At 28.0% G+C, this 23,845-nt stretch overlaps 2 protein-coding genes across 4 annotated transcripts in view; one reads left to right on the plus strand and one right to left on the minus strand.

Annotated features, from left to right (window-relative positions):
• The window catches only part of LOC106687027 (fatty acid synthase), a 44,439-nt gene extending 39,404 nt beyond the window's left edge, over window positions 1–5,035 (plus strand). For both annotated transcript variants that reach the window (XM_014430678.1, XM_014430679.3), the window contains exons 33-36: window positions 573–853; window positions 2,205–2,378; window positions 4,363–4,545; window positions 4,655–5,035. In XM_014430678.1, coding sequence (XP_014286164.1) covers window positions 573–853; window positions 2,205–2,378; window positions 4,363–4,545; window positions 4,655–4,864 — 848 coding nt within the window. In that variant the 3' untranslated portion in view covers window positions 4,865–5,035. The remainder of the gene's footprint in view (window positions 1–572; window positions 854–2,204; window positions 2,379–4,362; window positions 4,546–4,654) is intronic.
• A 5,312-nt stretch (window positions 5,036–10,347) lies between these two features.
• Window positions 10,348–23,845, minus strand: part of LOC106687012 (fatty acid synthase) — a 37,477-nt gene continuing 23,979 nt past the window's right edge. For both annotated transcript variants that reach the window (XM_067052728.1, XM_067052729.1), the window contains exons 23-36: window positions 23,444–23,629; window positions 22,452–22,518; window positions 21,703–21,870; window positions 21,191–21,373; window positions 19,806–20,010; window positions 19,239–19,431; window positions 17,481–17,587; window positions 16,369–16,474; window positions 15,611–15,755; window positions 14,000–14,231; window positions 13,332–13,612; window positions 12,999–13,175; window positions 11,695–11,889; window positions 10,348–10,622 (exon numbers count right to left, since the gene is read on the minus strand). In XM_067052728.1, the coding sequence (XP_066908829.1) occupies window positions 10,437–10,622; window positions 11,695–11,889; window positions 12,999–13,175; window positions 13,332–13,612; window positions 14,000–14,231; window positions 15,611–15,755; window positions 16,369–16,474; window positions 17,481–17,587; window positions 19,239–19,431; window positions 19,806–20,010; window positions 21,191–21,373; window positions 21,703–21,870; window positions 22,452–22,518; window positions 23,444–23,629 (2,431 nt within the window). In that variant the 3' untranslated portion in view covers window positions 10,348–10,436. The remainder of the gene's footprint in view (window positions 10,623–11,694; window positions 11,890–12,998; window positions 13,176–13,331; window positions 13,613–13,999; window positions 14,232–15,610; window positions 15,756–16,368; window positions 16,475–17,480; window positions 17,588–19,238; window positions 19,432–19,805; window positions 20,011–21,190; window positions 21,374–21,702; window positions 21,871–22,451; window positions 22,519–23,443; window positions 23,630–23,845) is intronic.

Consider the following 23,845-nt stretch of genomic DNA (forward strand, 5'->3'; position numbering starts at 1 on the left):
TATATATATGTATATATAGTTGACCATAAAAATTTATATATAAGATGGTCAGGGTTTGCGGTCAAAAGAGAAAAAAAAATAGTTTACAACTATTTATTTTCCGACTTTTCACCCCACTTTGCAGTGCTTTATCAGGGCTAAAAAGATACAAAAAAAAATGAGAATATTTAGAACAATAAGATACAATAAGGCAATTTAAGCTAGGATAAATATTATGTAAAAATAAAGTGATAAGAAATTACATATAAATAAAAGGAAGGAAGACGTAAAATAGTATCAATATAAAATAAAATTCAATAAACAATGATAAGAATAAAAAATAAGTAACAATGGTAAGAGTAAAAATTTTTGAAAATACGTAAAGTTAGTTGTAAATAGTTTTAAACTATTTTTGTTTCTCTTTTGACTGCAACCCTGGCCATCTTCTTATATATAAATATTTATACTTACATTGTATAATTATCATTAAATTTTAATGTTACAAAGTTTATATATATAAGTATATTTTCTATTGTTTATAGTTTCCTAATCATTTTTTATGAATAGATGGTAAAGATTTTTTTATTGTTTAGTACATGATCTTACAATGGCTGAATATTTCCAAAGTTTGCCTAATTCATCTGCTGACCTGCTGCAATTAATAAATAATTCTAAGAGAGCCAGCTGGAAAGAAGTCAGAACCTCTGGTTTCAAGTCTGTAAATTCTAGAGAAGTCAACCCTGTTTTTGTTTTATCAACTCTGAGAAAAAGTCATTTGGGAAAATTTATTCCAACGTTATATTATCCAGCATTTGAAGCTATAATTCCTTCACATTGTAACAATATCACAGACATAGCTAACCAGCTTACTCAGGTATTTAACAATTACTATTAATTCAAAGAGTAATTAGTTTTACTAATTAATTGGATAATTTATTTGACTCTTTTCCTCTTACAAGATGGATTGTTATAATTACGTGTGCATTCATCTGACTATTACAAAATATAAATTATCACTTACTAACAATTGAAAATAATTGTTTAGATCAATGGGTATTTGTTTAATCCTTTATCTATTATGTTAGGGTAGATTGATGATAAAAGAAGGTGAAAGAATAAATGATGCTTGAAGGTAGTTATAAAGAGGAATTTTGGATGGAAACGGATAAAGATTTCCAAAAAAAGAGGTAGCACGAATCATGAAAAATTTGCTAAAGCAAGCAGTTCTATAGTAGGGAGTAAATAAGTTCATAGGTTGGGACCTGGCACTTAACAAGTGGACACTGAACAGTGTGATGAGAAAATTAAAACAATAGAGAGTCTTTTTAGTACTCAAGGATTGGAAAGCATAGAAATTTAGGAGGTGATGCTCTCAGAAAATGGAATAAAGTCACCATGACTTTCCATACCAACTGTAGACATGGGAGTGCTTGGAAATTCCAAAGATTGTTCTAATAAAACAAATAAAGAAGTTCATTTAAAAATTGCACTTAAAAATGGACACAGAAATATGCAGTAAGAAAATTAAGACTAAAGGGAGGCATTTTAGGACTCAGAGATTGGAAATTATAAATATTTACGTAGTATTGCTGTCAGAAAATAGAGTAAATTCACCTGAACTTGCAAACTAACAGGATATACGACAGTGTCAGGAAATCCAAAAGATTGTTCTAATAAAACAATTCATTAATCTCTTCTGTCTCCTGTTATAGTTAGTAAATAGTTGTTGATAAAAAATGACTCCAAGGTTTTGGACATAGGTGTATAACTGATTTAGTAAGTATATAAATAGACCAATGAAGACCACCTTGGTTTTATCATCCTTGGATGAATAGTTTAGGAGGGAAACCTCTTTAAACACTATTTATTATATGGAGAGGTTATTAAAAATAATTGCATTCATCGTAGTCACAATATTTGTTGAATCCCCCAAAACTATTAAAGTTCTAATAAAAAATAAGATATAAATGATTTGATTTGAGACATGTTTAATAAATCAGTTCAATATATTATATTAAGTTGAATAGGTTAATTTAACTTAATGTATAGCAAATTAGTTTAGTATGTTAAGTTAAATATTCTAATACCTTTTATAATATTTATCTCCTGAGAAGAAAAAGATAGAATGTATCTTCTATCTTAACTTCTATTTTTCGGAATTAAAATTTTATTTAAAAAAAATAAATTAAATTTAAAAATTAATTATTCTTATATTGTTTGTACAGGAAATCTTGAAATTTAAGAACAACGAAATAACATTGATATGCAGTGACTGGGCTTGGTCTTTGGGATTTACAATTGCTCAACTCCTAGAAGAGGAAGATAAATCAGTTTGCCTTATAGCCTTGGATTCTTCAGCTAAAAGAACATCAAAGTCACTTATTCAAAACTATATTTCTGTAAGAACAAAATTTCTATATCTTTATTTTCAAATGAATTTTCTCAATGTTAAGGGCATCATAAACACTCCAGCTTATTCATCATTATCAGAAATCCATAGAATTGAACTCGATTAGACTTGAGGACAGTTATTTTGACTAAAAAACTTTTTTTTTTTTTTTTTTTTATAATTTTGCAAAATTATATCATTGGGAAATTTTTGTTATCAATTAACAAATTTTCAAAGAGGGACAAATAATGTTTAAAAAATTAACTGTTCATCACATTGAGGTTTTTCTTTTTAAATTATATGGATAGCAAAGTGAAATTCAATAAAACTTCTCTTAATAGAAATTTGAAACCCATTTGAATCCCCTCTTTGATGGAACCCCTCCATTCCGAAAGTTATATTAAAATAAAAAGTACTTATTTTATGTCCATATGTAATTAAAAATTGATCTGTATACCAAATTGTAAAGGAATGATAGGTTATTTAGAAACTATACTGATTTGGTATTGTAGTAAATAAATGAAAAGGAAGCGAGCACTTTCTTTTTTTTTTCTTTCTTCTTTCTTTATATTATTAGGTTATCCGTTTATTCTAAGAATTATAAGAGGTAGCTCCTACAAGTGAATTTTTCCTTCAATTGCTCATAAACTCATTCAGCTTATTTTATAAGCCAATGGCACCTTCATCAAAGTTTAGAAAATTGCTTTCTTTATAAGAAAAAGTTGAAGCAATGAACGATCACAAAAAGGGGAATACAGTTTTTAATTTAGTTGTTAATTTACAATTGGTAATACCTAAGTGTTTGATATAATTAAAAACAACAATTTTTACCTTATATAATGAACATTTGACAAGTGGCCGGGTGTATCCTTTCATTAGAAATGGACCTTGAGAAATTCATGATAAAGCAGTTCTTGAGTGGCTTAATCGAGTCACGGGAAAGAAAATACTAGGTCTCGGACCAATGTTAATAGAAAAGGCTCAAGAAGTGGCAAAACAAATTACTTCGGATGACTTCAAGGCTTAAAATGGGTAGTTTGACCATTTTAAAGCACGTTATGAAGTCATGTTTTAAGTAATTTGGTGTGAAGCAGCATCAATCAAAAAATCACACATCAAAGTTTTTATCAATAAAAAAATTGGGTCGTGTGAAGATGATAGGTGTCACAAAGCTCCAAGGGTGACTTATTAAAAATACTCCATTGTAACCTATCTTATCAGTTCTATTTACTTAGTTGGCTGGTTCCTTTGTTTTCATTTTTGTGAATGTGTTTCTTTTATTTTCAAGAAAAATGATAAATTTTAATGCCCTTACATAAATTCTCCTCAATAAGAATAACATAAACCTTAGCAGTGTTACTCATAATAGTCCCCGACAGCCTTTAGAGAGGCCTGTAATCAACATAAATATCAAAAATTATCTAGAAAATAAAACTCTTAGTCTCGCATATATTTTTTTTTCATGAAAGTCAAAATAATAAAAATGGTGATCTTAATCCCACGTTTTATTAAGTGTGAAAAGTTTATTTGAAAATAAAATATGCGCATAATTGTATAAATATATTTTTGTGTTGTCTTTAAATAAACCCTTTCTTAACAGAAAGCTCTGTATACCACAGAAAATGATCTTCCTCATAGATGTCCGTTTTAACAAAGTATGACTGTAATATCAAATAGAAAACATTAATAGTTAATTCTTGAAAAGCGCTTAAACATAGAACATTGAAAACAATAATAGTTAGTCTCTTTCTTTTATTTCCAATCGGTTTGGTTTTATATAACTCCTTGTTTCTTATTTAACTTACCACATTATGAAAGGGAGCAGGTATTTGTGGGGATTGCCACTTATAAGCGGATCCGTAAGACAGGTACTAGTACCTACCCTGTTTATAAGTGACAATCCACAAAGCGGATACAAATACCTCTTCCTACTCATAATTTGTTAAGAAAAATCTATTGGGTTAATGCATTAATGTTCATATTTATTTTTTCAGCATATGAAATTCAAGTTATTAAGAAATGAAGACGAGAACATTTCAAAAGGTTTGCAAGTTTTAGAAAACAGACTTGACTTGTTGCATTTACCAATCGCAAATGGTCCAAATAAGTATAAAGGTTTCTTACACATTGTGGTACCAGACTCAGAGGAACATTTTGACATTAACACAATTCAAGAGGTATGCTATACTATACTTTTATAACAGTTTATTTTCTTGGCAAAAGTACTTGAGATGTTATATCAGATCTAAATACAGCATCAGTTTAATCTTAAATTCTTTGTTGCAGTATTGTGAGAGACCAATTCGGATTCATGTAATTCCCTCTTCCAACTTCTCTTCCCTGCTAAGTGAAAAGAGGACAGTGAGGGTAATTAACTCACTGGCATTGTTTGAGCATAAGACTGCTGGCCGAAAAGTAAAGAAACAACAATATTTTGAGTGTGGCATTATTGAACATGCATTGAAAACAAAAAGAGGCCTACAAAGAATTCAATAAATCTTTTCATTAGTCTTATGTATCCAATTTATTATAAACCTCTTTACTAATTTATACGGTGTTACATTGTGACTATCAAATATTAAATTATGATAACTTTGTAATATCATACTCAATTCAAAGGCATCAATGTAAATGTACAATAGTTAAATAAATAATGATGAAGTGTTATATTTTGGCTTTTATTTTACCTTATCATTGTTAAAAAAATTCGTATCCAAAGTTAAGTATTGATAGCATTGTTGTTTATGAACCAAGGCAACATAGGTTTGATTTAGAGAGTTTTTCTTTTTCTTAATGCTAAATTCTTTGTCCTTAAAAAAATCATTAATTATAGCTCTGGTAACAAAAATTTCTGCTACATTTAGGTAATGAGAGTGTTTGGAGTAGTAAATAACTCTAGTAAAGTCTTAAAGTAATATCTTCTACTGGAAGAGTTTTTTAAAAACTAATTAGAAATGTTGAATGAATAACACTCTTTCTTGTTTCGTATATATTTTATATCATTATAATGAAAACAACGTTTCAGGGTTGTCACCCCATCTTCAGGTCTCTGATTAACATCTATATCTAATACAATATGGTTCTCCTTATAAGTCTAAACTTTTTAATACCAACATATTATTGTCACATTGTAAAATTTCTTAATAATTAAAAAGTTTCTTTTTATAAATAAGGAGATATAATTCCCTTCCTGAGTCCTCTATTACAATGCACTTCATAAAAAAATTTCCAAGTTTAAATTTAGGTAAATTTAAAATTGAGTTAAATGAAATAATGAACAATAATAAAAGGAATATGGTCCAGGTGCGGTCAAAAACTATTTATCAAGAAACAACATTTCACCCCACTTGGTAGGGTTTCATTGGGGCTTTTGTTTGAGAAGAAAGCCAAAAGAAAGTGAATGTCAAAGATTCTTTGACTTTTTTCCTAAACAAAATCCCAGCGAATTGGGGTGAAAAGTTGGCTCATAATTAATAGTTTTTGTAATATTTGTGCTTTTTGACCATGTTATCCTTTTATTAATTACACAGCATCAATCAACAATCTTCCAAAATAGAATAGGTTAAAAGGAATGGTGAATGAACAGCAAATGAATGAGTTGAAAAAAGACCAGTCAGTAATGAATAATTCTTAGAAAAAGAAAGTTTTTTTTTCCTACCTCCTAAAACAAATAAAACAAACAAATTACAAATATATACAAAGGAAAGAATATTATGTACATATGCAGGCGATTGAAAACATCTTGTTTTGCCAGTATGGCATTGTAAGATACGTTGCCGGGGCCACTGAAGGCACATATATCATATGAAAAAGAAAGTTTCACCCATCCCTACAATACAATAGCAGGCAAACAAACAATTGTTATGAGAATTAATAAATGATTTTACTTTTTTAAATTATGTTTTAATAAACCCTTTTTCCTCATCTGTTTTACTCTCTTTGTTTATCACATGAATCCATTTTTGCATATTGTTTTAGACCATAAGTAGCAATTATATAATTCTCACACTTACACACCCTGTTTTCTAGTACTTGTGTACCTTATTTGTGTTAACTCCACTCCTTACTCTAAATGAACAAGAATGTATTGTAGTGATAATTTGCATCTATTGGAAATTGGAATTAATACTGATTTCCATGTGTAACAGTGATGGAAAAAAATATTGTTTTTAGTGGATAAAAATGATATGTATGAATTACATATTATTGTGTGAAGACTTTGAGGGATTATGGCGGAATGAGGCTTATGGTTTTACTTAAATCGGCAGAAGCAGGCAGTCTCTCCCCAGTTTTTGAATAGTGTGATGGTGAAATTTCCACTATAAATAGTGAAAAACTGTTTGAATATGAATTGGAGTACTTTTGCTAGTGATTATTTTTGGGTTTGAAATGACAAAAATGAAGAATGAAGTCGGGTCAACAGACAAGGAACTGGGGAAGAATGCCGAAATAAGTATTAATGACTTTATTTAATGCATAGTGTTTACAAAGATCCTTAAAGTTGGATTTTAACATGTATAAATGAATTTCTTTTACATAAAAAATTATTGTTCCTAATAAAAGAAATGTGTTTTCTATATATTTCGGATGTGTTTATGGAATAATAACAACAAAAAAAAAGCTTAATTTCTTTTTTAAAGTACTTTGAAAGAGTTAAAAAATATAAATTTTTATTTATTTCATTGATGTTCAAATTATTAGATTAATATAATTAAATAATTTTTGTTATAATAAAATAAATTATATCCAATTAAGTCACTACACTCTTTATTAATATTTCCAATGTCAAATGTTTCAGCCAGCCTGGCAATTCTCGAGGAAAATTTTAACTATAAATTCACAGCCTCACATCCAAAATTTTCAGTCAATTCATCTTACAAACAAAAAATTTGAATTCAATTCAGGTATAATATTAGTGAAATTAACTTATGTATGTCACTATTTCATTTTAATAAAAATATAGCACTGAAATCACTCATTTTGTTATTTGTCACACTTTGTTGTTTTTTTTCTATGAAATAAAAAAAAAATTATAGTCAGATGTTATTGTATTATAATTTTTAAAAAACATACTTATCATAAACGTTATGTATACTGAATAATAAAAATAACACCACTGTATATAAAAACTCCCACGATCCCCCTAAAAAAAAAAACAAAAAAAAAACTGATTTTCACAATTCTTCCAATGCAGCACATTTCCAAACCATGAAAAAACTATTTCTTTCTGAACCCATCTTGAACTCAATCTCATTTACCACAAACTAGGTAAAGAACTTTTTATTCAATTATTGTAATATCTTTTACCTTTTCAAAAAGTTATATCCTCCTTTTTCAGCAGGCTTTGAGTTAGCCCTCACAGGGGTATATCCTATTTTTCACTTCTATACCTTATTTTCAATTAATACCCATATATATTGATGTTTAAAGCTGAAGAGCTTGTTTGAATATAATTTCAGAAATTATTAGTCCATTTGGGACATTATTTTGTTATTGGATTAACTATTTATTAAGGATAGAATTTATAATACCATGCTACAAACTATAGGAATGGAGTAGTAATTATAAACATCAATCAATAAGGAAAAGTAGGGAATTCATAAATATATCTCAGTTTTCAGTACCTTCTGCGTAACTATAGATAAGGCAACAATAGGCCAAACTTTTAATAATATTGGAGTAAAACTAAGTAAAGAATGTTTTTTTCCACAGCAATATAAATGTTGCCTTATCTATATCATGTTCTGGAGAAAACCAGTATGTCACAAGGAGAAAAACCTAAAAATATTTTTAATTATATTATTTCAAAAATTTTTTAGACAAGGTAATATTTATTAAATAAATCAATTTTATATCCAAATCCGTCTCAACACTTTATTTATTCATTTGTCCAACGTTTCGGCCTTTCTAGCCATCTTCAGGGACATCTTCAATACAAAATTCCTTCTCACATTAATTTATATTTTCTATTTGCAGGCTATTCTGCCCAGGTCATTTTCTTTATTTAAAGTTCAAACCTCTTTATTTAAATTTTAAAACTATTAACATTTATTTTTTCTATAAGACCACCAACAGTATAAAACACCACACCAAACAACAAAAAATGGATAACAAGATGGTGTGGTGTTTTATACTGTTGGTGGTCTTATAGAAAAAATAAATGTTAATAGTTTTAAAATTTAAATAAAGAGGTTTGAACTTTAAATAAAGAAAATGACCTGGGCAGAATAGCCTGCAAATAGAAAATATAAATTAATGTGAGAAGGATTTTTGTATTGAAGATGTCCCTGAAGATGCCTAAAAATATTGTTTGCACTAAAATGCTGTTACATTTCTATAAAAAGTATAAAACATACTGTGTTTATAAGGAAACAAAACTGGTGAAAGATGCTTGCGGAGGCCTAGGCTAAATGCCGATTACTGATGATGATATTCATAAAAAACCTTTGTTAGTATAAAGCTATCAAGCTGTGAGCTTTATATAGTAATTGGTCCTTTTGTTTTTTCACATGAATTTTAGATGTTAAAAAGTAAGCATAACAATTACTAGTATATAAAAAAAAACTAATCGCTACTTCAGAAAGTTTTTTATGAGGGTGTGTTTATAGTTTACTGCGGTTTAATATGAGAAAAGATAGGAGGAGGGAGGGAGAGGGTGGAAGGAAGAGACCACTAATAATTGATAATTAGGTTTTGGCCTTAGTTGAACTTATTTGATTGTACAAATATTTTGGTTTAAATTGGAGGCCTCCTGGGCTAAATACAAATGAGTTAACAAACATGTTAAAATAGAGAGAGACAATACAACAGTATAACAAGAAAAATGTGATAAAAAACATTATGAAAAATATGAAAGGAGACTAGAAAAAATAAGAAAATCAGAATAATACATACATCTAAATAATAAACAAAGGAATTAAATTTAGAATATGTGATAAGTGAGAGAAAAAACTATATAAAAGATATAATGAAAAGTTTGAAAATATGTAAGTAAAATAAAGTTAAAGAACTAAAATTAAAGTTATATAAGCCAGAGGAGGTAATAAAACTAACAATAATATGGTGGACATAAGCTAAAGTAGAATGTAAGAAAAAGATAATCAAGTAGGAAATAAAGTGGATAGAAGGATTAGGAAACAATAAACAAAAACATTCAGAATAAGACAAAACTTACCAACTGCAGCTGAAAGTATTACAAAATGCTAGTTCCTGAAAAATTCCAGTAGAGCGCTATAATTGTTGCAAGCGGAAATAGTTGTGTTCATGACATATAAACATAAGAACAAGGTACCCCAATTGAAAAATCCTATTTTCAGTTGCTTAAATCATAATTTATATTAATATTTAGGCTATTTTAAATTAATATAAATACTTATTTTAACATATCATCGACATGTCTTTCCGTTTGTAACAAGAATGGCTTTCATCCTTTATAGCGCTCTACTGGAATTTTTAGCAACTAACACAGTATTTTGAGTTATAGTTGGTAGGTTTTTTCTGATTGTAGTTTTTTTTCTTTCTCTTGCCTTCTCACCCTTCTTTCCACTTTATACCCTTCTTAATTGATATAATATATTAATTAATGTTAAATATATTATTCTTAGCTCATGCTTATCCATATAATTATTAATTTTATTCCTCCCTTGGGCAAATAAAACTTAATGTTTGAGTTCTTTAATTTTGTTATGTCACTTATATATTTTAAAGTTTTTCATTATATCTTTTATATAGTGCTTTCTCACTTTTACCATGATTTAAATTTTTATTTTTATTATTTACATAGTAAAAGTCGCCCCTTTGTTTGAGTAGTGGTACGTCTGACAAAAAAAGAGTTTTGATTTTATTATGAAATGGGAATTCCAAAGATATTTAGAGATGTGCAGTAGCTGTTGACTAATAATAATGGAAGGAGTTTTATTTGATTTTTAGCTTTTCATATATCTAACTACACTTAACAGGATATGAGGTAACAAAATAAATATATTTTTAAAATCTTTTTATTTTTTAAAGTTCATAAGATATCTACACATATAACAATATTTCTTTTTTAAAGCATGTATATGCTGATTCATTCTTCCAAATAAGATAAGTTACACTCCAGAACATTTTCATAATCTTTTTGTACCATTCTGGCACTATCTTTGCATTCAGATAAAACATTTGAATTTATAAACTTTGTTGTCTCATTACTCTTTAACATACTCAGATAATCAGCTTCATTTACAATGTAAATGTTGACATTTCTTTGGCATGACTGAAAAACATCACAAAATGATTAATGTTAATAATATTATTTGAAACCAATTCCAATTAGTAAAAATAAATTATATATACATATAATGTATAATTATATATATATATATCTTGCTTTTGAGCCAGGAGTACTGCTGGTAATTTATTTGTTTAGACTCTAAGAATATTATTTAATCAATTTTACAGAGGTAAATGACTGCATACGTAGGAAATCTTCCAAGGCTATGCAAAGCTTGACTAAAAGGAGATTGAGAGTAGAGAGTGATACTAAATAGTCTTTTAAAATAAAGACAGGCTAAAGCACAGAGATTGCCTTCTATATTTCCCTATGTTTTATTGGAGACCGCTATAAAAAAAAAAATATGATTTCTGCTATTGAAGCAACCGCTATTTGGATACCATATTTTCCATATACTGGAAATATGATAAATATGAATGAAAATAATGAGATCAAATCAATGAACAATTACTTATAAAGGACGTATAGCCTAAAAAAAAAGTTAAGGAAAGACCAAGTATTATATAATCAGCAAAACATGTTCTGTGCCTAATTTAGGTGAGGATGGGTTGTGATTCTAAATATTTTCTTAATTGGAAATAAATACAGGTAGATGAATGAAACATAAATTTTGTATATCATCATGAAGTTTCAAAATACATTTGTACAGTATTCTTATTAAACCAACCCAGTTGTACACAAGTGAATTATGTGCACTGATAATGTCCCAAGAAGAGATACTAGTTTTTAGAACAGAATTTTAAAAGAATACTGGTACCAGAAAAGAATATTGAACTATACTTTTAAGAATAAGGAAGAACACGAAACCAAGCAAATATAGTGACAGTGACATCAGACCAAGAAGTCTCTGAAGGGTAATTTTATATCAAGCAGTTCCTAAAGGCCTGAGGTTAATAAGCAGACCAATTTTATGCTCACAGGATCTCGTTGAAAGGTTCATGGCCAACCACTAGGTCATTAATTAACAGCCTATGATCCACAAGAAACAGTTAAGAAGATTTGTGAGTATAAATAAGCAAATATAATTAAATACTCATTTGGATGCTGTTATTACCTTTGAAAGCAGTTGCAAATCTGCATCTGTTGTATGTGTAAAGTTTATGAGATGACAAAATCCCTTGAAATGAATATCATTAAGAAGGGAGGGACATGTTATTAAGCGAACCCTCTCCTGAAGGATTACTAATCCTTTTTCTAAATCAACCTGATTATGAATTTCCAAGTCATTATTTGATGTATCTCTAATGACCTAAAACAAAATCACAAAAAAAAAAAAATAATTGTTATCGATTCAGTAAATACAAAATTAATTCATATTGGAAATATAAATAAAAAATAAACATTATATTCTTGGTTTACCAGAGGATATAGTTCACTTATAAGTGTAATCTATAAAACTTTTGAAGTACAGTTCTTCATCAAGTAATATATGTAATACAAATATCTATCAAAGAACTATTTAATCAAGAAAAAATAAATTTATGGTTACGACATCTAAAAGTTAATAATCTGTATTCATAAAAAGGAATAATGACTGACAATGCTAAAAAATTCAATAAAATTATATAATATGTACGATTGGTTATTTTACACATTAATTAAAAAGTTAATTAAACAATAATAATAAAATTAATGAATTAACATTAATTCATTGGTTTACTAATTTGTTTTTTCACTGTTTCTTTTTAGTGAATGATTTGAAAAAATATAGATTGATATTATATTTTGTTCTTAGTCTTAAATATAATAACATAAATTGGAAACATAAATACACATGAATTTAAATGAAAGAAAGACAAATTTCTTTTCTTATCTACATTAACCTAAAATGATTGCAGTTCATTTCTTTGAAATTTGATACTCGACTTTTATTTGTCTTCTCAAGTTGCTGTTAACAGTCCGTCATTATTTTTTTTTTTTTTTTAAGGATTTAAAATATGATAAATTCAATTACTAATGTTATAATATTTGTTTTTGTCAAGGAGTTGCCTTGAATTTCTCTTATAAACTTTTTATTTTTCGGATCAAATAATTCAATGAACATCTACATAAGAAAGAAAAATAAAAAGTTAAGCAATATGTCTCAACTGGCAAAATGATGACTTGTTAGTTATTTATTGGTATTAGAGATACTTAAGACTTTGGAAACTTTCATTAATATCTTAAAAATATTTGTAGTCACTTTATTTATTTCATTGAGTTTTTGCCCTAATTAAAGAAGAGAAAAATATTTATAAATAAATAAATAAAAATAAATGAGAGAATGAAAAATAATTCATGTATGAAACTAAGTTAGTCTATTTTGAATAGGGTGAACTATAACAAAAATAATTAAATTGATAATTTTTTTTTACATACTTGATCATATACTCTTCTTACTGATTCTGGTTTTGCCCACTGAGGAGCATTTCCAAGTAGCATTAGTGACACAGTCTTTCCTGATTTTTCCAAAAGTGTTCCTAACTTTAAACCTAACATCCACATCCAGTCTGAACAAATAATTGTAAAAACAGAACCAGGAAACTTTTCCAATCCCTGAAAATTTGGAATTATTATAAAATTTCAGTATCTGTAACATAAAAGCTAAAAAAATAACTATTGAAATGATAGATGGAATATATAATTTTGATAAAATATTTTCCACATATATGTGCAAACTAATGTTCAAATTTTGTGTTTAAGGTTACTTACTGTAAATAATTGCTGGACCAAATCATCCGCATTTTCAAAATACGAAGGAAGCACAGCTTCAAAAGCCGGATGGAAAAGTGAACTAATTAATTCTTTCATCTGCCCTTTCTTCAGTGATGGAAGAATAAAAACAGGTGAGGTTTCTCTGTAGTATTTGAAAGGTGATGAACTAGTTCTTAACTCTTTCCAAAATGTTTTTTTTGAACAGGTGGGAAGGCTCGCTATTTCTCGTAACGAAGTAGGTATATGTTGCCAATGTCGTAAGGCAGATGAATCCGTATCTGAAATTTAAAGGAAATATATTAATTCAAAGTTAATAATTTTTTAATAATAAGCAAGTAAAAATTTCATGAAAATAAAATGTATACACAAGAGATAGGCAAAATAAATAAATATTTATTATCATTATTATAAGACTTCAAATTGATCTTGAATCTGGTAGTGGAATATAAAAACATTGAACTTCGTGAGTTTTATGAATTTCACCTAAATTTACTGAATATAAGTTTCATTATTGAAGAAACTATGGAAAGAAATTCATAAATCGTGATAAAAATTAAGTTGATACAAATAATATTATCAAAGTGAATTATTATTAGAGTTGTTTTAGAAAATGATACATCAGAAAAACTATTTTTATGAATTACAGCAATAAAAATAGAACTCACCTAATTCACTTTTTTCACTGTGCTTGATATAGATAACTGGTTCAGTAAGACCAATAAGAGAATCCATAGCCTTTAGAAATTCATTATAATCTGGACATTTTGGGGTTTTAATAATTAATATTCTCGAATTTATATTTTGGTTTTCTTGAAATATTCCTGATTTATAGCAGACTACAATGATCCTTGTATTTGGAAGGTTTATAGCCAATTGGTTTATGGTGCTCTGATTTTCCTAAAAAAAAATAAATAAAAATTTACTTGACAGAGTAGTTCATTAGGAGTTAAATCATAATTTTGATATTTAAAAAACAAATAAATAAAATGATTAAAGAATGTTTTTCTTATAAATCAGTTTTCAATATTTTATCTTTTTTTTTTTAATGATAAAACTTCATAATAATTATTACCAAAGCATCATCATGTATCTATTGCATCAAGCAACTAAGAAAAAGAAGTTATGAGTTTCAATCCACTGGATTTGACGTTTATTTTCTACTCGATAATTTTAAGACTTCCTATGATTTTAAAAATAAATTTGTTTGATTGATACTTAATTAATTATTTTTGGGATACAATTGGATTGAATAATAAATTATGGAACAAAACGTAACATTTTTGTTTTAGAAAATTAGTATTATTTGATTTCTAATTAAAATTGTTTATTTGTAACCTAAACAATTTGTAAATATAATTATGAATAAAACACCACTGCTTCAGACCAGGGGACAGTTAGGATTTTTCCTTTGTTTGAGGCTATTTTGCTAGAAGCGTCCATTAGTGCAACATATACTTTTGTTCTTTTGTTATTAAACCATACCTGATCCATAACAGTCTTTACTACTTTGGTTCATTGGTGTCAAATAATATTGTATGAGGAAATATCATGGTAGAATGAAAATATATAATAAGAGCCCTTATTACAAGTACCACCCAAATAGACTCCTCCAAAAAGGTTCTCTCAGGCTATATTGGGATGAATCGATTATTACAGACCATACAGTACGCCATAATAAGCCAGAGATCTTCCTTATAGACCTAAGCAAAAAGAAAGCGGAACTTATTGATGTTGGGATCCCCAACGATAATAATATAAGCTCCACTATGGGAGAAAAACTAAGGAAATACCAGGAATTGCCGATAGAATAGAAAGAAATATATAAATTGGAAGGTGTTACCACTACTCCATTCATAATATCAACGAATGGTCTCATACCAAAATCAACAGTGGCAGGCATGAATGGTCTGGGTGTGCCTATGGACGTGCAAAGAGAGACTCAACAGTCAGTTCTCTTGGACACTGCACGTATAGTGCCAACATTTTTAAATATATAAAAAAAAAGTAATAAATAAAATATTAAGGTGGTTGGACTTCTAGGTCCCCCACCTCAGATATTCAACCCGCAATGGCGAGAAAAACCAGATAATAATAATAATAATATTTTATTTATTCTGGGATGAGACCCTTTAAAATCGAGACAGAGAAGCAATTGAGATCCAGAAGTAATTGAGACAGCTATGTCAAATATTATTTTTGCAAAACAAACTAAATTAAGTGAAGTAATTATAAAGTAATGAACAATTTTTTTTTTTACTAACTCAATATTAGCTTACCTCTCCAATAATAAATGCAGTATCTATTCCAGGACCATTTTCAAACCTATTAATGAATGCTTTTACATTTCCTGTAGAATCTAGTTTTTTCGAGCTGCACGTTGTTACCGTGATATGATCATTAATTGTTAATATAGTATTTAGCCTGAAAAAGTAAAATGGATAAAAAGTTTTTTTTTTATTCATGTAATTTCTGGAAATAAGAAAGCTGCTAATCAAAGGAGTATAATTATTGTGTACAAAGTAAGCAATAAAATTATATGGTAATATATTTTCTTAAACTGCATGAGATAAAATATAAGATGTTTCCATTAATGGTGAAGAAGTAAAGAAGCTTATTTATTTCACTATTCAGAGAATTATATTCCATTAGATAAAAATTTACAGAAGCAGAAAAATAACGTTAGGGTTAAAGAGAGTAATTCGTAATTGGAGGGTTAACTCTATTTCAACATATTAGGTGTTAATTTTTAAAAATTTCTAATTTCAATAAAATAAGATTTTAAACTTGCATTTTTTTTTTTATTTTGAAAATGTAATTTAGTCAGGAAACATTATAATCCAAGAAAAAAACTTCTACTCATTCAGAAGCCAATTAGCTACAGCAAGTAAAAGCCATGTGTTGTGGGAAAGTTATTTTGTTTTTCTGAACTTTTTTGGGTGCTCTGTTATTACAAAATGGATAGGAACATAAATAATATTGTGGAATTTTTTAATTTGTTTCTTATAAAATTATATTTACACAAGAAGTAACTTACTTCTGTGCAGCTACTGTTGACAGACTGGAAATACTTAATATGAATTTTCTCACTCCTCGTTTAATTAACCATTCTAGTAAATTCAACCATCCATCCTCCCGATTACCTAAATGTATCATTTAAAAATATAGCTAGTAAAAATTGAATGAATTATACAAAAGAATACAATACAACAACTATACAATACAATATAACAACCATACAAGAAAAGGTGAACCTCATCACCTAGTCATTGATTAGAAAGTTCCAGAATTGATAAATATCATGAAACGGTTTTATTAACGACTCCTTAACATACAATTATGCAGTTAAAGGGGCATTTCAGGAAAATATAATTATCCAAAAGAAGATAAGGAGCTATGAAAAAAAATTAATGTAAATTGATTAATTTGGAACAAATAATTTAAATAAGTCAGATATTAATCAATTTTATTTTAATATGTTAATAAATCTACTGTAAAACTTCATTATAATGGTCTGGTTTTATTGATGTGCCGACTATAACACTATTTTTCCTTGGTTCTAGTTCCAGTCGGTAATTTTTCTATGATCTGATTTCCCAGTGCTCTGAATACATTTTTTAAAAAATATTTTTTAGATTTATGACATTTTGTATGTAACTTTAAATCAGATTGACTTGACATTATAATATAGTACCAGAAGGACACAGAAAAGGGGGTTCAAAACAAATCTAGTTGATTCTGAGAACAGAATTCCTAAGACATTTTTATAGATTGGTTCGTTTGTCCATATTAAAGAAAATCTTTTTCTATTACAAAATTAACTTGATAGTGTATGATAAATATAATTAAAATAAAAAAGATTCTATCCTGTCTAAAAACATCAGTGCTTCAACATTGTATACCATTTTTAAAAAAAGAAAAGCAGGGTGAGGTTGTTTCTATGAATGAAAGAACCAATAGAAAAAATATAAATCCACTAAACAGAAAGATTTTTTTTTCTGTGTTCTTCTAAAGTACTAGGTGAAATGATTTAACATTAAAATATTTATTTATAAAATATTTATTTAACATAAATTAGAAAAATTTGTTTTTAACAATACAATAAACAGAAAAAAAAATAAACAGAAATAAAAAAAAATTACATCTTACCTATAATTAAATATGATTTACTCGAATCAAAAACATATGCTTTCGTTCCAGTAGTATTTATACATTGGTCCTTCATTGATACTATAAATTTCTTTTTGACATCATGCCTGTGACAGAAAGCATGAATGTTGAAAAAACCAGTTCATTAATACTTTTTCTTTTGGCTCCACTTAAAATTTATTTTTCCAGCTATCTTAAAGAAGCTACAACTACTCAATGGAAGGATCTTATTAATCATTATAGAAGGAGAAAATAAAAGGGCTTGTAAAATGAAACAAAAGAAAAATAACAACTAGCGATGGTGGGAAACAGTACAACATAGTTTTGTGTTTAAAAATAAAGGCAATCCTTCCCCGCTGGACCCACCCTGCTAAGACCCCTGGGGAGCAACGGTCCTATATCACTTTTGAAATATTAGCTTAAAACGGGAAGAGGAAACTTTAAGATAGTTTAATCGAGCAATATTTAAAAAGCACCTGAAATTGAAAAACGCCATCAAACCCTCCACTCCCGCCATCTGTGGTAGTCTTACTTATCTGACTTTTTAAACAGACAATTATAGTGAATAGGTTGATCGATTTACGGCATGTCACAATCTCACAAGAGGAGATCTTAACACAAAAAAATGCAATCCTTTCCCGCCAGACCCACACCGCAAAGACCCCTGGGGAGCAACGGTCCTATATCACTTTTGAAATATTAGCTTAAAACAGGAAGAGGAAACTTTAAGATAGTTTAATTGAGCAATATTTAAAAAGCGCCTGAAATGGAAAAATGGCATGAAAAAAAGTAAATAGGTCAGTGCAGATAGTTTCCTCACCATTAATATTAAAAGGTAAAAAATTACCCATAATTCAAGGTTTGAAAATAAATTTTATTACTCTTATTGTTCAATAAGCTAGACTTGTTTAAGAATAAAATCTATTGGAGGAGCTATTTCAAAATGTAAACATGTCAAGAACAATTCTTGTCTCGGTTCGCCATTTTGTGCACCTCAAGTCATTTGAAGAGATCAATAATATATTCTCCACAGAAACAGAATGAGAAACTTAACTACTACAAGATGTTATGATGGATTAATTAAACTTTTTAAAACAAAAACCATAACTGAAGTGGAAAGATTGAGTTGCTAATAACACTCTTACCTTGCTGTATCTACAAAATTGGAAAGCAGCTGCCCAGGATTGAGCCACCTGGTGAATGCTCATTGAAGAAACCTAGGACCACATAGATCTGTGGTGTAATGGAAAGAAAATAAGAACAATTGATAAATACACAATATCCCCATACTGATATACATGCGATTGAATACTGGGTATTAAAAAATCTGATAAACAGAAGATTAGAAAGTATAATACTAAGAATGATTTATGGGCCCTTACAAGCAAATGGCACCAGAAGATCAAGAAGCTGCCAAGAACTGAAAAGTTCAGGGATGTTTCAGCAATGAACTTCATATCGATTGGCACACTTCTTGGGTCATTCATGATTATACATGACAGAAAACAGTATTCTCAAGACAGGTATGAACTATATTTCTAACAAGAAGGCTAGAGCAGGTCAGCAAAGAGACAATGTTGCATTTGAGGGTCAAGCAGGTTGACATTGAGCAGGGTCAGAGATTGTTAAAGACATTTTCTTAAGAAGTCCAGAGCCCATTTCCTTTTGCTGCAGCTGTAGTACTGAGGATGTATGCATTTTAATTTTGGTTAATATTTGAATTATAATTATTATTAAAAACAAAAGGATAAAACTTACTTAACCTCAGGGGTAACATCAATGTTAAGCGCCAAAGAAGAAATTTTATTGAAAGAAGTATGCTTTATCTCTCCATTTTTCAAACCATTGCTTACTACATCTCTTAAAACTATTTTTGTTTCATTCGGCAATTTCATTAATGCTTCAGGGTAAATGCAGTGCATACCTGTTCCTAATAGAAATAAACCAAGGCCTAAAAAAAAAAATCATTTATTTAGTATACGGCTATAAATTGTTCATATATATGTTTTTAATTTATACTTATTTATTTTTATTTTTATTTCATATCAATATTTGCAGTCCTTAAGGTGATCAATAATTTTTTTGATATCTAGACTGGTATACAATATAAAATTTGTTTATTTTGATGTTTTTTTGTTTTGTTTTTTACATATTTTGATCCTTACTGATTAAAAAAAATTACTATTTGAAATTATCACCATAGTCACCATTTATAACCTCCCATTTATGTATTGAGGAAAGAAATGTATCAGGATTATTTCTAACAATAAACATATTTTTATGAAAAAAAAAAAAAAAAAAAAAGAAGAAGAAAAAATATTTTACCAATGCTGAATGTCGACTCCATTGAAGGAATAGTGACTTGGAAAAATTTAGGCATACATTTTGCTAGACATTTTAGAGTGCCTTCTAGTTTTTTAGTATCAGGAAGTGTGTTAACAATAACATCAAAGCCTTTACCCATAGTTTTAAGTAGAAATGGTATTTCTAACTGGGATTGATTATAGTTGAGGATGTTATCTTCATGTATCTGAAACCATGAGTCAATGAGATTTAATCTTTTGAAATTATGGTAGAACCTTGCTAATCTCACATACACTAGTCCAATTATTCAGGTAATTTGACCCTCGTAATCTAATTCTTAGAACACAGAACCAACGGGTAATTAATACAAATATTTATTTCAAAATCCTTTCAATCATTTATAAATATATAATTTTCATTTAGTTTTTACATTTTATAGTTCTAACATAGTTTGTTTTACATTTCATGCCATCTTATACTTTTATCCTATTTACAATATTTTTAGTTTTTTTATCTTGTGTTTAGTCCTAATGAAGCACTGCAAAGTGGGGAGAAATTTTGGTATTAAATAAATAGTTTTATACTATTTGAGTTCCTTTTTGACCATATTTCTTAATAAACAAAAAAGAACTTTTATTTTCATTAAATGTTACATATGTAGGTTTTCAATAATTATAAATATGCAAATAATGTCTTGAAAAGACAAATTATTGCATATTTTATTTATTTTTATAGTGGCTTAAACTATTTGCTAATAAATTATACAAACCTTTTGTTCGGAAAATGTATATTTAATTATCACATGGGGGACAAAAAAATTTTACTTAAAATTTCTTATCTTTGGCCTTTGGTGTTAATTTTTGAGGAAAAGGTTCATTTCTTAGTGACATATAATGGTGTCTAATGGCTTACAATTTGAAGATTTTTTAGAGGTGCTAAAAGAGAATTTTATCTTTTGTTAGCAACAAGAAAATAATTAAAATTGGGAAACTGATTATTTCATTTTTACCTGTTGATATCCAGAAAATCATTTTTTATGACATAGTAACATTCATAAATCTGGACTCAATTTTTACATTAAATATTTTTTTTCAAACTTTTAAACCTTAAACTCATAAACCATTATTCTTTTAATATTTTTTGTTTATACTCAATACGAACAAAAATAATTAACCATTTCTCAGCTAATTCCGAATTTACAAATCAAACATTTTAAAAATCTCAGTAGGTCGAAAAAAACATTTTCATCAATATGGCGTATTTTATTTATAGTGAAGAGGTAAAAAATATATTTTTTATTGTTTAAAAACAAATTTAAACTGATCCAACCTACCCCTTTGGATTAGTGAGGTTCTATTGTATAAATTAATTTCTAAATTATGATTTATAAGAAATAAAATGCTTACTTGTGGATATTTATTTTTAAGATACTCTTTGTGTTCTGATTTTCCGTTATAAGTTGTGAAAACCTCAAGGTTTCGCCTAATAGCAAGATTTATTACAGCTTGCGACAATGGTGTCATTCCTTCATGGACAAGTATAGTGCTTACATGTTTGAGTACTGTCATTTCTTCAAGGATGTAGTATGCCTAAAAAAAAAAAAATGAACAGACTTCCTCGGAAATTTTAAATGTGAAGACATACACTTGATACAAAAAAGTTAAGGTTCTGAAATGGACTGGGGAAGTAACAAAAAAAATGGTGATTTATTATTGAAAGTAGTTATATATTTAACAATGTGAGTTTTAGAAAACTGAGATGGTTAAAGCTCAGAATGACTTAGTATTTACAGCTGGAAATGAATAGATTAATGGAAAATGTGGAGCTAAGAGTTAGAACCTGTTAAGGAGTCATACAAGATTATCACTAGTTATACTATTACAATAACTAAAGTGATAAATAATTCAACCAATCTTACCAATGTGTAATTAACTAGAACTGAACAAATTTCGTCATGAGTCCAATTTTTTGGCTTAATCCACATGAAATGTGGGTCTGGCTTCAAGTGAAAATTTCCATCATTCATTGTTGCTAGTCCACAGATTTCCTGCCCTTGGTGAATACCACTATATTCAAACAGCATTTGCTATTGGAAAAATAAATGTATATTCCATTAGTAATAATTCAAATATATTTTAGTGTGAATATATTTTTATGAACCTTTTCTGAAATTAAATACTCAAAAAACATAGCATGCTATTTGGTATAATAGATGAATAATAATTGCTATACATGCTCAAGTCATCCAATATTGAACTTTATTATTAATCTTTTTGATAGCTCTTAATGATTTAATACTCAACTAGAAGCTGTTGAAGCTCTAGTTCACTAGAGCTCCTCTTCACTCCTATACTCCTCTTCACTATAGTGAAGAGGAGAGGTACCACAGTACCTGGTTCAGAGCAGGTTGGTCAGAATAAAACATGTTTGCCATGGCTCAGCTAATATTTATTTTAAAAAAATCTTGATATTACATTTACAAATACAGATACATATAGTGTTTGAAAAAGGTAGAAACCTAGATGTGGAAGAAAGGAATAAGTCATTAAGGGGCAGCAGTACTTCCCAAGGGCTATAGCAAAAAAGAAAGTTAAACCTGATTCCTTTTTCAAAACAAAAGCTAAAAAAAAAATATTTTAAAATGTCAGATAATTATATGAGAGCTACCTTATGTTTATTTCCATGTGCATTTACTGGATTCAGTCCTAAGGATTGAAGTTCAAGGTCAGGACATCTAAAAATATATGTGCAAAAAGAATCAGTAGGAAATTAAAGGAGAATTTATTTTTAACAAAAATAATTTATAATATATATATATGCATAGCAAATGATGAAACGGCATGCCTTCTTTCCTCAATAGAAAAAAAATTGAAAATAAAACATAATCATAGTGTTGCTAATGTTTTTTTAAGTACAGGAAACATTATAATAGAATATAATTAAATCTAATTTGGCCAATGATCCTTAAGAGCAGAATCAGTAAATAAATAAATAACATTCTTAAAACAATTAAGGACTATTCCAAAATATATTGGACCAAGGGGTAAGATGTGTTTAATAGGTATTTGAAGTGAAGTAGATTTAATCGAGAATGAACTTTTCTTCGATTAGTGACTTGTTGATTTCTCAATATAACTGCTCTATTTACATTAAATACAATCTTTTGAAAGTGGTATGTATTGCAGTAATTTGAACCTTTCAAGAGATGACAAACTTCAATTTGCGAAAAATACGTTTATTAATATTTCTCGTAGAAATTTTTTTTACCTCTTTCTTTTCCAAAATTATAGCAGAGATCTGAAAATATTAAATAATAAATATTATTGTTGACACTGACTGATTTTACAGTGTCAACTATTCTGAGATAATTGCATAAAAAAACTCTAATGCGCATCACACAACTTGTACTTAATACAAAAAATTATATCTATGGATTTCTTGAGGTGAAAATAAGGAGTACCAACTTAGTCCCTTCCAAGAATACAACAGCTTAGCAAAAAATAATGAAGTCCTTTCCTAATGAATGCAATAGGTATAGAATATGAATTTCTGTTGAAAACTTGAACTTGAAATTTTGCACGATTGAACTTGATATTTTAATATGAATATGTGTGAAATAACTATGTATTTTAGATAAATAGAAACTTCATTTAACTTACTTAATGCGAAGAAATTGGAATACATTTTTACATCCAATAGCTGAAGACAATCTTAATTTAACTGGTGTTAGAAGAGAAGTACCCCATTTTCCATTGAGAAATATGTTAATTCGCAGGTCTTTTTCTAAATAATCTTTATATTTGTTAAAGTTAAATGAAGATAAGTCTGAATCAGTAAACAAAAACCTGAAAATTACAAGAATATAAACCATAGTAGAAAAAAATCTAATTCTTTTTTTATATCTATATTTAGAAAAAATATGAAACCTGCTGCTAAATAAAATAAATTGTATCACAAAATAATTACATTTTTATTTTGTTTTATACATTATAACATTATTTTCGTCCATAACTTAGCTACTTCATGCCTTATGAAATGTGATTCAAATTTTTTAATTTGTT

Source organism: Halyomorpha halys, unplaced genomic scaffold (genome assembly GCF_000696795.3).
Source record: "Halyomorpha halys isolate HHAL.00 unplaced genomic scaffold, Hhal_1.1 Scaffold908.1, whole genome shotgun sequence".
Lineage (NCBI taxonomy): Eukaryota > Metazoa > Arthropoda > Insecta > Hemiptera > Pentatomidae > Halyomorpha > Halyomorpha halys.